The 14,865-nt window shown below is 42.7% G+C and overlaps 1 protein-coding gene across 1 annotated transcript in view; it reads right to left on the reverse strand.

Moving 5' to 3' along the window:
* Positions 1–14,865, reverse strand: part of TCF20 (transcription factor 20) — a 119,829-nt gene that overhangs the window by 6,587 nt on the left and 98,377 nt on the right. Inside the window, 2 exon segments of the mRNA XM_066990189.1 lie at positions 1,751–1,800; positions 8,344–8,437. Of these exon segments, the coding sequence (XP_066846290.1) occupies positions 1,751–1,800; positions 8,344–8,437 (144 nt within the window).

The raw sequence follows: 14,865 nt of genomic DNA on the forward strand, positions 1-14,865 counted from the left end.
AAGTGTGCAGCAGGATAGTTTAGAATAAAATCCACAACTTTTATTGCCTCATGAAGTACTTTAAAATCAACTTATTTGGCAGAGTTCCCCCTCTTGCCTCCCCCCAAGATTACTTCAGAAATCATTGTGCCTCTTCAGCATCTTTTCCAAGAGGTTGGATTCCATAAAACAGTCGTTTCCTTTCATGGTTTGGGTACCATCAGAGCGAATACTAATATACAGCAGTGCTGACCCAAGCCAGCCACGAAAAGCTTTAGAACTCTCTTTCACTGTAATACTTCAGGCAGCGGGCAGCAAAAATAAAACAGCCTTCATAGATGCAACCTCCTTATTCTCTTTAGGCAAGTATCCAAAGCTGGGAAGAGGGTGGCACTCCTGGAGCTGCATTCCACAGTAAGGGGAGCTCACCCTTTCCCTTTTTGTTTGGCAAGAAGTGCAGGCTCATGCAACATTAATGCATCAGGTTAAGCTCGCTGCAAACTTTCAACATCCTCTCCACAGTTTTACAAAGTGATTTTCTTTTGTATGATGGGAAGTAGGGCAGGTCTGGATCACAGACTCAATGCCCACAGAATCTTCCAGTGCATTTTAAATACATCTACATAAATGCATCATATTGTGGTGAAACATCTAGAAAAGAACATGAGACTAATTCTTGTGTGTTTACAAAAGACAGATTAAAGATAATCTGTGAAGACAAAAGACCACCAGATGTCAGTCTAATTCTAGGCAGAGAGGAGATCTGCAGACAAGAACTAAATGGAAACTAATCCCTGCTAGAGAGCAACAGAATTACTCCCTATTATAATTTATTCTTCCAGCATGTGCCATCCACACTCTCACACAATTTACGCTGTACCCAACCGGCCACGAGAATAGCCATTTTCCTGGATACCCCAGAGCACTTAAAACCAGTGGACTGGAGGACATCCGCAGGCTCCTAGAGATGCAGCCTCCCTTATGGACTGTGGACTGGGGGGAGCTGGGGTGGGAGGCATGAAGGCGGATGGATACTCCCAGCCCTGTATCACACTGCTTGTATGCACAAGAGAATGTGTACTGTCTGTCTTGTCTCCTCTTTCCACCCAGAGCAATAAAGTCCAGCTCCTAGCACCACTGTATTTGCAGGCTCCAGGGACATTCAGTTAAGCATGCCCAAACCCTAGGCAGAAGCAGCATGCTGAATCCATCCATCATCAAAGCCAGGAAACGACGATGGGTCTTTTGGAGAGCCAAGGATCTACAGAAGAGCTGAACGTATATTGTAGGCTGAATGGTAGGACTCAGCCTAGTTACTACCATTTTGCTAGGACAAAGTGTTTCAGGTTCATGACTACAGCGGTTCACAACTTTCCCCTGAGCTACTTTTCTTTTTGCATCCTCAGTAAATCCATGAAAAAAAAAACCCACACCACAGTTTACAATGAAGCACTTGAACAGAGGCAGCGAGCAGTGTACTGATTCTATCACAGAAGACAGGAAATGAAGCTGGGTTTTCTAAAGAGTCATCAAGGATCTAAAGAACAACTGAGCAGATGCAGCAAAAACTTCATTTATCTTCTTAAACTCTCCGTATTCTTCTCAAGTCGATGGTTGCCCCCAGAATATACCACAAGCACACATCACAGAAGAATTCATCTAAAAGCATCTCTGACTATAGATGTTATCCAGGTATGAAATTACTAAAACAAATTTAGATACCAGAAGAGGGCAGCAAAAAAGCAGGTCTAATACAGGAGAAGATTCTTACCTTGTGCTTGGGGCACCTCACTGAGAAATTCTCTTCGTTTAGTAAACAATCTAGGGGAGGAGAAGACAGCAATTTATTATATTTTTAATAAAAAACAACTTGAATAATACATCGCATGTTAGTCTTCCTTCTCAGGTATACATTTTTATTTTAAACATCTTTTTTAGGAAGACTGTCTTACTAGCAGGTTTGTCCCTGCCACCCCTTAAGTTTTAGCAAATAAAATTACTAAACCCCCCAAGTGACAATGTCGCCTGGATGACCAAGCCAAGTCCAAGCATCCCCAGTCTCCCTACTCCTCTGCATCAGAGAGGAATCACAATAGCAAGTCCACAAATCCTGTACCCCAGCCCCCTTCACCTACTCCAGCCTTCCTTGCTACAGCACAAGGAAGACAGGCACATTCATCCGATCTGAACAGACAATCCCTGCCTTATACTTGGTAGGAAAATCGCTGCCTTTCAGCCTCACCCCAAGGCCCTGCCAACACTGGGGCAGAAGGGGTGTGCGTCTCTAGCTATGGCTGTATATGATAGTTTATTTGCAATCCCAAATCCTGGTGATCAGTTTACGCTTTGACGCTACGCCTGGTAGTCAGGTCACTCATGCTGCTCTTGGATCTGCTTCCACGATTTGTGTATGTGAAGCTTCTATGATCTAAGAAATAGCTTAATTAATGATTTAACCCTATTACAGAAACGGGGCACCTATGCAGAAGCACTTGTTTAGGAAGGAATTACACAGTATGCTAGCCCACGGAGCATTTCTTTGTGGGCAGTGGCAGTGCAGGTGTTGCCTCCCCTCTCACCCTCCTGCTCAGACGACACCTCCAAGAGCTGCGGGGGCAGCAGCAGTGCCCGCAGCAGCAGCACCGCTGTCCGACTCTGCCTCTTGCCCTGTGGCTTCCAGGCTGCCTGTACTTCCCCCTCACAGCCAAGTCGAAGAGCAGCAGCACCCTGCCGAGGGAATTCAGCTGCCTTCCCTGGGCACCCTGAACTGCACTGCAGGGGCACCTCTTAACTCGCCCACACTTCTCACATCGTTTTTTGCAGTCGCCTCACGAACCAAAGGCAGGCTGACCCGACAGCACGAGAATGCAGCAAGGTGCTTACAGCCGCCCGTCTTCTCCGACCTACCCAAAGAGCTAGCAAGGAAAGAAGCGCAATGGTAAATAAAACGTGCTAATTTAAAACGCTCTTAAGTATGTAGCATAACCAGCGCTACCTGCTGTTTCAATCTGCTGGAAGAGTTTAGCAGACAGCAGGAGACTGCAACTAAAGCTTGAGGGAAAAGCTTTCTAGACACCCAAGCTTTGGCAGAGCATCTCGCCGCTATGAAATGCTTATGTTTCAACATGAGTGCCTCTGGCCTGAATCAAAGGGAAACAGCATGCACTGGGCTAAGTTACTTGAGAGATTTTAGCAAGGAAGAGTGAAACCCTTAATCCTGCCATGGATAACGATTTCGAATGCGGTATTAGCAAGTAACACGAAGTAAAATAAATTGTCTTGTTTTAAGGGCAGGAATCATACATTTAGACTACATCCTGAATTATCACTGCATAATACTTAAATAATCAAAAACATACAGAGCAGCGATCAAAAATATAAACAGTACGTTAGAATAGCATTTTTTTTCTTTCTTGGAAATCCAACAGTGGTAGTGAATGCACTTCTCTATCTCGTCAATCAGAAAGGAAGGTCGTACGAGGATCAGGAATAAAAGCCAGTTACCTTGTACCTCATGCCTGATCTGAGTATAGAGCTCTATTTCTTATTACGTCTGGCATTTTTGTTGCAACAACCAATAGAGGACCTAATTAATGACAATTTTTTGTTTCTCTTAAGGACAACTGTGAGAAATAGCTCACTAGAAAACCAGCTGAATAACTGAGGCAGCAGAACTTGTTCATCGTTACCAAGCTGGCTTGGATTTCAGTTAGCAAGTATTTTATATCACAGATTACAATTCACCATGAAGTCATCAGGCACATTGCTATGATCAGCTCATCGTGGCAGAAAGGGAAAAAGAACAGAGGCTCGTCCTTGTTTGTACAGATTTTTCTCCATAAAGTAGTCAGGGAAAACCTAAAACATTTTTAATAGAAGCAGTTTTTCTTCTGCAAGCTTCACACTTTGTCTCACCCTCTGTGTTCTCCTTGTTACTCATCTTTAATGATACTTGTGAAGACGCAGGATTTCTGCTCTCTGAAAATTCATTTTATTTTGCTGCTAGTCTTTTCCTAATTTACTATTTTAAAAATAATTGTGTTCCTGATACTCCCTACCATAGATGCTGTGGGGGTAAGCGCGCCGCAACAGTCCGGATCTGACTCCAGGTGGGGAGGAAGAAGCAGAGGGAGCAGATACAAAATTTCAGAAAACAAAGATCCTGTTTCCATGGAGACATCCCTAGGACTAAGTTATCTAGAGATATCACAGGCTCTTCATAAATTTGGACAGACGCAAGCCAAACACAGACAACGTTAACCGCAGCCATTTCCATATAAAAATTATTTAAGTGGCACTACTCATCTTGATTTTTATGGAAATGGCTAGCAGGAGTCCTCTTGCACAGAAGCACGCCCTATATTGCCAAAGATTATTTTGTATGAAAGGAGATTAAAAGGAAGGCTGAATTGGGATATACACAAGCATCCATATGTACAAACGGGAGGCTCAGGGAGCCGCATGCCTCGCATAGCAGCCAATTAGCAGCAGTGGCACAAAACCTGGCTCCTCACCAGGGCCAGCGCCAAGCCAGAGCCCAGGTCGTGCCGCAGGGCCCGCCTCCAGCATTGCAAGGAGCTGAAGCATTTGGAGGTATTTCACCGAAAATATACTGCCTTTTAGATGGGGAACAGTAGCTGTCAGGGCGCTAGCTTCTAATCCACAGGAATGCAAAGGTAAAGACATTTCGGCTCAGTGCAACTGCCTAGGAATCCGACACGCATCTTTAGGCCCAGCTATGGCACGGTCACACTTCCAGGGCTGACAGAGTAACTCTGTCAAACACTAAGTGCTTATGACCTGACATACCCTAAAAAGCACTCCAGGAAGTGTTTTCTGTGGTTTTTTTTTTTTTCCCTAAGGTACATAAGAAGTCATACATAGTCTAAAGGCCTAAGAGCCCTTGTAAATGGCCACATAAAGTTTTGAGGCCTCAGAACCAGATCCTCAGTAAAGCAAGGGCGGCTCCAGCCTTCCTAGCAGGACAGTGGACTTCAAAGAAAACTACCACAGAGCTGAAGGAACTTGAGAATTATCTATATTTGATTCACTACAGGAAAGACAGCAGCACTGCATAACCAGTAAAAAGGGTTTATAGGCAGGCAGCAGAGTGAGGCAAGAGAAAAGACTGCTGATCTGCTTCTCCAGGAGGCCTGCATCTTGTGCCTGGGCATAAATGAAAATCATATCCTTTTCCATATAACTTTCTTATTTCTTTTATACAGATTTACTGGAAGAGCAGCTATAGATTAAGACAGCTTGATTATTCCCATAGATAAAAACAACTGCAAGCTAGGTCTTTACTGTCATACCAGCAGACTGAGATTTTCAACGCTGAGAATCTGCTTCAAGCTGGGCTCTTTTGTTTGTTTTGGTTGAAACCTCAGCTAAAGCAGTCTAACCATTTCCTTCAAACTTTCTTGGAAAAAGTTATTCTGCCCATGTCAAACATCCCAGCAAACTTTGTCTGACAGACTCTAACAAACTCTGACTTGCAACAGGATCTGAATTTTAGCTAAGGCATTCTCTTGCCAACTTAACACAAAGTCAGCAAACGCAACCCTCCGCAAGGAGGTAAAGGGATTTTGATTTGCACATCTTCAGGAGAGGTTTCTTAGATTTTAGTAGCTAAATCCCTTGAAAATTCCACCCAATGTGCTTTTGATTGGGGATGAGCAAGTCGTATCTGTAAATGAACCTGTGGCCTCAGATTTAGGCACCAGAACCCAAAGCTGTGAAGCTCTCAGGGCCTTTTGAGGCCTGTGCAGCCTGAAGGAAGGAGGCAACCATTTCAAAACTGCGAGGCACTAGGTCTGGAAGGCAAAAAGGCTAACGGTAAGGGAAATTTGGGGCAGGAGAAAGAGTGGAGCACTCGTCTAGCAGAAGTTAGGAGCAGGGATGAGTGGAAACAGAAGCATGCGATCGAGGAGGGGAGGGGAAAGGAGGCGAGGGGAAAGGAGAAAGCCAGAAGTCCTTGTTCTCAGTAAATCATACTGTTCCTGGACTGAAACCAGAGTTCCACAAGTTTTACCATTCCTCTGCTATTCTTTAAGTATGCTGGTGAAACTCACAGCCAAAGTATCCCGTCTCCATGCAGCTCCAGCCCACCAAGTGGCTTGCGATTTATTCCTGCCATATTACTCAAAGCAGGGAAATTAGCTTGGAATGGTGCCCTCTGACAGATGGCCACATGACAATGCGATGTCTCATGACAAAATTTCAAGTACAAGAAAACGAAGCAAGCATAGCCTTGGAACTTGAATACAAAAAGCTACTCCAAAAAAAAAACAAACCTCAGAGGTTGCAATGTCGAGACAAATGTTAGGAGATGACAAATTTAATGTAGCCCACTTCAGTGTAGCAAATGGTAGACATATTATACTACGTTTAACATGGATTTAATACAGATTTAATAGTATGGATTTAAGAGTATGACTATACACTATTTTTTCCACGGAACACTGCCTCTTCTGTGCATGACACAGAACTGCTCTTGGGAATCAGTCATGATTGTTCAGTAAATTTGTCATCTGGAGGATCCTACTGCATTTGCTGAAGTGGAGTAGCTTTAATGAGGAAGGTAATATCTGAAGAAAAAGGACAATATCTTAAGTTTGATACCTGTATTTAGAACACAGAAAATGCTACATACTGTACACAAAAATTCAAATTAAGCATCTCGAACTATTGGGCATGTTCCCTATAATTTATTTTGTGTTTTCATGGCATTGAAAAGGCCATGTCACAAACCAGAAACAAACTACTAAATGCAGTATGAATGCAAATATGATGATTCTCTATCTCAGATGTACAAGTTTGTTAACGTTCACAAAACTCTTTGGCATGATGGACAAGAACATTAGAGAATTCCCCAGCTCTACTTTCAGAACTGAGATGGAATCTTCTGCAGTAAATTAAATACAGAGTCACACAAACATCAAGTATAACGTAATGTTCATTAATTGAGTTCCCCTTCAACCTATGAGCTAAGGTAGAGCCCTGTGGAAAAATAAATCTTTAATTAGGTGATCGCTATCTTATAAGATATATTCCTAAGATAACAACGTTAAACTTGCAAGGACAGCCTTCTTTCTGGCATTTTTTAGCATGTGATTTTTGCAACCTGAACAACGTTTCTGTAACACTGTATTTCATGTAAAATCAAGCCTTCTCCATCTCTACTGTGAGAATAGTAGTATTCCACTGCTATATTAATTGCATTAAATACACTTCTATTGGAATAAAATGTGCTCCATTAGGGTGGGATTTCACAGCCAGAAGTGCAATGTAGTCATTCAGCAGCGATCATACCTACCTCGTTTCCTATCTACTAACATTTGAAAAACAGCATAAAATAGGTGGAGCTGCTGTGGAAGTGGGATAACGAACGGGAAGCTTGCAATTATATGTCAGACAAGAGACGCAACCTTGAATCCTTACCTCCTTGATACTAAACTAAGTTTTGTATGATAAAAGTGAGATGCAGAGTACTGGAATAGTGGGACACTATTCTAAACTGGGATTTTTTACCCAAGAATGTGTGTCCATGGAAAACTTTCACTCTTGATCAAAAAATGCTAACTCATAAGCCTAGGCTCATAGCTAGAAATAATTTAAAACTCACAGTAATTTTTGTCAATTCTTGTGAGACACTTTAAGTAGCAGTCCTTTCTACCTTCTCCTTGTGTCTCAAAAGGTGAGAACTTGCAGAGAACTGCACAATCCAAACCTTTCACTCTATTTTAATTTCTAGACTTCTAATAACAACATTCCAAGGAAGCTTTTCTCCTGCAAACAACTATCTTGTCTTCTCTAGAACCTGTGTTTGTATGAGGTGAACAATACATTCCTAAAGCAAATGTACTCACAGAACCCCAAACTCCTCCTCTAAACACTGAATAAAAGGAGCAAATTCTGCAAATGCATACCATCCAAGCTGTTAGCTTCCACAATAATAAAAATTGGACCTACTCAACAGACTGGCTGAAATGCTTGTAAGGAGGGAGAGAAGGAAGCTGTGCTGCAAGTGGTACTGAAGTTTCTACAAACGTTTTGCACTTGAAGTCACTATAATGCCTATCTATACAAGTTTAACTCTGAAAGAGGGGAAATGTCTTTCTGGTTGCTTGCATCCTTTTACAGTTTTTTTCAGCCAGTTCTCACATTGCAGCCACTTTTCAGTTGCTGTAGCTGCATTCTGCAAAAGCAGGCTTTTTCTGCACTTTCAGGTAGATTCCTTTTCATTACGAGTTCCATCCTGTCCCAGCGCGTTACTGTACACTGTTTATCTGATGCCATTCTTCATCATTTCTGTTACTGCATTTTCATAGTTAGAAATGTAGTTAGCGTGTCATTTCTTCTTACCTGCATCGATGGCACATGGGTAATGGTATCGGAAGGAGCAGCCTTTGTTGTAGCAGCCTAAGGTGGCTCCCGGTTCCTGGCAATGGGAACATTTCTGAAAGGGAAACCAAGAAATGGCAATGAAGACTGTAACGAGCTCTCCAAAAATCCCCGTTTTCCTGGGAATGTTATCAACCACATTCCAGCACAAATTTCTCAAGTATCACAATGTCAGACTGTGTCTTTACACACCACAGAAAGAAAGGCCTATTGAATAAAGGCAACATAAGCTGTTTCAAACGAAACTTTTCAGCTGTGCTTTAACCAGGCAAGATACACCAACTGTTCAAACCAACCGTTCAGAAAGAACTTGAAAACACTTCTCTCAAATCCATTTCACTGAGCCATGTTTCAGTACCTGACAATGACATCAGTGTTAAAAGTGGCAAAGAGCATTTACGAATCTATAGTAGCTTTAAAATGAAAATTAGCACGACAGCAAATGATTTAGAAGACACCATTAGCATAAAAGTAATTTGGTCACATCGGTTTCATTATCACTAGCAGTCCAGTTGAACCTTTTTTCATATGTGATCAAAAAAGGTTTACATGGAGCACGGGAAGATGCCATCAAGGTAAAATACCTCACCGTCACAGAAATGGCACATCTCCCAACAAATGCTCGCAGTGCCAGAGATGCTCGTACATTTATTTTCAGAGTAGTAAAGCTCATCTGATGAACGTGTTCAATTTCCATTACTTAAATCCTATCATCTCAACTGGTCAATGATGTATTTGATCATATTATCAGACAGATGTGAATGCGGCAGAATGAAAGCCACTCACCCATTTACTTCATCCCAAATGACTTTATGGAATAGGCCCATAGTATATCTCATTCAGACAGCAACTTTTTCGATTGAATGTATCTGGTGAGTGATTTTCATCAACTCATCTAAGATTCTGATGAAAGCTGATTTCTGACAGCTTGACATTTTTCAAGAAAACAAAGTCACATCTGGCAGAAGGCTGAGAGACCACTCTTATCTGTAAACTAAAATGCAAAAAGACTACTGACAGAAAAATATCACCTACAGCAACTTCTTAGTTATACCTAAGAGACACAGGAATCTGGACTTTGCCGATAAATGTGACCAACACAACAAGGCCTTGTACTACCGGTACAATTCACCTTCAGTTCAGGCTATGAAAAGCTGCCTTTGGTCACTGACTACACACAGACAGATGACGACATGATCTAAAATCTTTCTTTCTGCTGGAAAAGCTAGCGTAAAACTACATGTACCCCATCGACACTATCAGCAAGTACAGCAGGCAGAACAGACGTGCTCAAACCAGCAGCATGCCTGGCACTGCACAAAAGCGGAGTTTCTCTACCATTCGAGCAGCCTCAGATGCCAAGGTGGCCACATGGGCTCGACCACACTTCTTCGCATCCCTGACGTACGTGCACATGGCAGCAGAGGTCTGCAGAACAGACGTGGCCGAAGATGACAGCCCCAGAGAAATCCCTCAGTCCAAATAAACAGGGCTTTCATTACAGCATTTCAAAAAAGTACTAAGAATATCTGACAGTCGCTGCTCTCCCTACTCTTCTGTGCTCTGCAGACAGCGATGACTGTAGTTTGTATTTCAATGATTGAACGAGGATGAAAGCAAAATTAGCTCCAGCCATAAACCAGGTGGCCCTCTTCAAATCAAAGCAGATGCAACTAGCAGGAAAGCTTGTGAGGCATCACTTCTCATGACACGTACAACTCCAGTCTTGAATGCTGCCTTCTCTTCTCACTTACGCCAAAGCGTTTTGAGCCTGATCTTCAACATTCCCTATTATATCGCGTGTATCTTCTAAGCAGCGAACGCGTATCATGACAAACTACTTCAGTATTTTAACGTAAGGAAAGTGCCCCCGAGGCTTAGAAAGAGACACCCAGGCAGCTTATTTTTGCCTGTCAGAACACGAAAGCTAGTTTCTAAACATTAAAACAAAAAAAAGTCTAAACCAATAGTTAAATATACACCAAAACGCATGGACCTCTAGCCAAACTGCTCTGTAATTCACTCTCTCGTGGGAGTAAAACCAAGTTTCATGTATAGAAAATGTCTTTTCCTGGCTATGAAATCAACCCTAGAAGAATATTATGTACTGGCAATAGTCCCAGGTTCACCTATGCCAAGTATTCACAAAGTGCAGCTTGAGGAGCTCTGAATGGGAGCTCTTTACCTGGACACGCTATTCTCTCTCTGAGCTGTGGCTGCCGAAGATTAATTATTCTAACAGGACAGAGCCCAAATTGACTATTCTTTTTGAACACAGATATGAATTTCTAGTTTTGTTCCTCAGAGGCATTCTGTCCTCCCCACTTTATCCAGTCTTTGAAGTACCATCACGCTGCTGCAACAGAAGAGGTCATTCTTCCCTGGAACACCGTGTCCTGTACAGAACAGTCAATAAGAGCAGAAGAGCTACAACAGCGGAGATTAAACTGCAGCTGTGTAAAATATTTCTTATAACTAAAAAGGCATGTCATAAGAGCGCGCTGTGTGATACAGCTGAAAACAAAAAGACCCCCAGCAACATTTTTGACACTTTTCCAAATGTTAATTTAGTCTTTGAACTAATTCTTTATTGCATCTAGCGTGGTTCGTCTTGCCATTCTGAAACCTGCCGCAGAAACGCAACTGGCAGATTGGGGAATTTTAAGAGCGCCTGTAGTGCTCAGCTGAGAACAGGCACAGAATATTTTCACTCTGGCTGCAGTTTGGACTGGCTAGGCAGGAAAAGTGGGGAGTTAAGACGCCCGAAGACGAGCATCGAGCCTTTATTTCCTTTTTTTTTCAACCTGCCTGACCAACTAGATTATTACCAAGGTTACCACCTGCAGCTACGCCCACGACAGCAATTCCCCAGTGGACTGCAATACCATCGACTGCTCAAGGCAGAGATCATCTGCTGCTGCTGGCTCCCCTGCTGCTGAACAAGTCTCCATTCTGGCAGATGCTTCTGCTTTTCACAAGCCACTGACAGTCTAATGGCCCCATTTCTTCTACCTCCTGGGACCCCCGACCATCTGCTTCTTTCAGGGGAAGCTGGGGGAACCACATACACAATAACTACTCTTTTCTTTCGAGTTCTTCCTTCTTGACACGCCACAGACTGACTGAACAAAGCAGATACCCTACGAAGTCGTATGGTGCTAAAACAACTTACGAGTCTATCACTTAACCTTTGAAAGAGATGATAATAACGTAATGCCACATGGTTTCCAACTATCTCCAGAAACAAGACAGAATATAGTGATGAAAAACTTTCTAGCTGGTTTCAGCCTTCTTTTGCAAGACGTTATTGCTGTGTCTTGAAAAAGATGCATAGCTCCTGTCAGTACCTTTTGAGGCTTTGGCCAGAAGCTTATCCTTACCTATTTATGTTTCAAGAACAAATAAATAAAAGAGGAACACTACAATTAGAAACCGATCTGAAACCAAAATAAAATCATGGAGTTTCATACATGAAATAAGTAAATTGGGCTTAACGACCGCTGATCGCCCTCCTTGGTCCATGAGCACATTTCCACCCAAACCCCACCATCCTGCAGCCATTCACCAGCAGATGGTAGCAGCCTGCTTGTCACTTGTACAGGAATTATAGCATTCTTAGCCAGGGAAACAGCACTCAGGCTCTCATGGGAAGAGAAATTCCTTTTGCTCAGTAAGCAGCCTGCTTAACCTCCCCTGCTTGACAGAGCTGAAGGCTGGTACTTGGAGCGCGCTCCCAATGGGAGGTGCCAATGGGTAGCAATCATTGCCAGGCATCTAATCAACTCCTGGCTTCAATTTAAAAAAAAAAAAAAAAAAAGAGAAAGAAAGAAAGAAGAAAAAGACCACACAGTGAAGATTGATTCTGAGGTCCTATCTCCACAATTCATCTCTGGCCACAAGGCACATACATCTCACTTAGAATAGGCTGGAGAGACTGAAAAGTGCCATTTAGAAGAGCCACTCCATCCCTTGAACTAAATTATCAATAGTATTAACGCCAGATACATTGTCTCTACTCCTCCATGCTATTAGCAGCCCATTTCTTCCTCGTTACAGCTCATCCTTCTCTGTCCACCGAAATGAAGCAACACCCAACCTGGAAGTGGGAGCAGCAGGGGGACAGCTACCACAGCCCTAGGAGTGTGCTCTGATTCATTCAAAACACTAAAACCTCCTCTAGCTGCACTCCTTTTGTTCCAAGGTTTTTTGCTTTTTGTTTTGTTTGTTGGGTTTTTTTTGGCCATACATGCTCCTCCATTACTACACGAGTAAGCTCTTCTGACAGCACACTGTTCTCAATAAAATGAAGAGAGGTGTGCGTGTTGGGTACCATTCTTTGCCTCCCTCAGGGCTGCAGCAGAAGTCGTTCCCAGCTCCACGCCGGTGCAGCAACACGTCCCGAGCCACCCAACCTCTCTGCTCCTGGCCGAGCACTGGGACGAGCTCCCAGCACCACGCGGCTGTGTCCCAGAGGCAATGACCAGCGCCTGCCCAACGCTCGCGGACATCCACACCAGATGCTACCGTGTCATGTTTTTGACTGTCTATAACGCTAGAAGGTTTTTCTTGCCCACTGGTTGCTTCTTTCAGTTTCTTACCAGCACATAGACCTCCTGAATACCTCCCACCAGAATGCCTCTTCTTCCTTTGCTCTCTCTTTCCTTCCCTTTTCCTTCGCTTTGCTTTCTAGGTATCTCCTTATTTTTCCCCTTCCTACATGCCAGTGTCAGGAATAAATACATGAAATAAAAAGGAAAGCAACAACTAAAGGTCACTTAAAAAGAAAAGTCAGCAAAAGAAAAGAGGAAAAAAAAAAACCACACGTGGCATTAATTATACAGGTGTAAGTCTTCACTTCACACAAATTTTCCATACTCTCTCCTTGATCTGTTTAAATCCTATGCTTTCAGGAAAACAACTGCTCCTGTAGAAGAGCACAGCACAAACTCAGCTAGAAGGTAGGGTGGCTTTCAGAGCCGGCCATGTCGGAAGGAGGAGAGCTGCCGGCTCCTTGGCGCGCAGCAGCTGGCAGGCCAGCAGAGGACTCGGCTGCGGCTTCCAGGCGAAAGGGCACCAGAAGCAGCAGGCAGCCACCTTCCCTTTCCTGGAAAGCAGGACGCGGAGAGACGACTTGCTGCAACGAGCCACGAGGAAAAGCTGAAAAATCTTTGCTACCGCACACGGTATGAGAAGTACTGTTTGCTAAAAGAGAAAGGAAAAAGGGATTTTGGAAGGCTGCTGTTAAAAGGGACTGGGATGGAAAAAGGCGGGGGGCTGACGTTTTTAGGAAGTAGGAGAGGAGAACAGCATTTTCACTCTGATATACAGACACTGGTTAATGAAAAAAATTGCTTTTGGGATTGGGGCTAGAGATAACAACCACTACTAAAGGATACTGAATTATTAGTTTCCATTTCCTGTAAAGCAATTTAAGTTCTCCAAAGAACAGGCACAAAATATCAGAAAAATGAATCCTGCAATTAAAAAGAAGAAAAAAAAAATCCTTCGCACTTGCACTATTAAAAGGTATCTCCTGCCAATGATGACATGCTCGTGTAGCAAGCAAATCAACTAACAACAAAGAAATAATCACTGACGTAGGATTGGGCAGCTATCTCAAATTCAAGAAACTAAGGACTAATTTAGATTTCAAGATTTCAGCAAAGGGACAAATCAATGATCTGGAAGATGCCATCACTGTGCTATAAAGCTGCAGCAGGAAACACAGAAAAGAGTCAGAACTGCAGTGCTGCATGGGCTGCTGAAGCACAAAGGGAAGCTGCAGCTCAAAATGGATGGCATGGAAAAAAAAAAGAAATACAAAAACTAAAAATGTCTTAAAAAAGGGAAATCCTATTCAAAACACATAAAACCGATTAAAGCGATTAAAGTACAGCAGAAGCACTTCAAATGCACAAAGAACAGAGCTCTATTTCCCTCAACTTGAAGGGAAAGTAGCAAGAACAGAAATAAATTGTTAGTTTTGACAAGGAATGGGTTTGTCAGCAAAAATTTCTAAGGTTCTATGCAGACACCTAGGCCATTCAACCGTATTCCTAACAAATGTCAAAAGGGGACTGAACAAGAAGGTGACAAAACTTGCAAACTTTGACAATGTATCCAAGGTAGTTAAATCTCACTGTTGGTAAAGAGCTGCAAAAAGATCTCACAGTGCTGAGTAAAATGATAAAATGGAGATGAAACTTAAATGTTGATAAGTGCAAAGTGATACACATGGGGAAAAATATTTTCACCTATACATATACATGATGGTAGACTCTAAATTAGCTGTTACTACTCGTGAGAAGGCATTAGGAGCCATCCTACACAGAAACATCACGCAGTCTTTGCATCCACAGAAAAGACAGTCAGAATATACAAAGTTATTAGGGACAGAAATTGATAACGAAAGCAAAATCTTCATTATGTTTATGTTTATTACACTTGTAGTATCCTGATATCCTGAATATTGTGTGTGGTTCT

This window comes from Anser cygnoides, chromosome 1, assembly GCF_040182565.1.
Source record: "Anser cygnoides isolate HZ-2024a breed goose chromosome 1, Taihu_goose_T2T_genome, whole genome shotgun sequence".
Classification (NCBI taxonomy): Eukaryota; Metazoa; Chordata; class Aves; order Anseriformes; family Anatidae; genus Anser; species Anser cygnoides.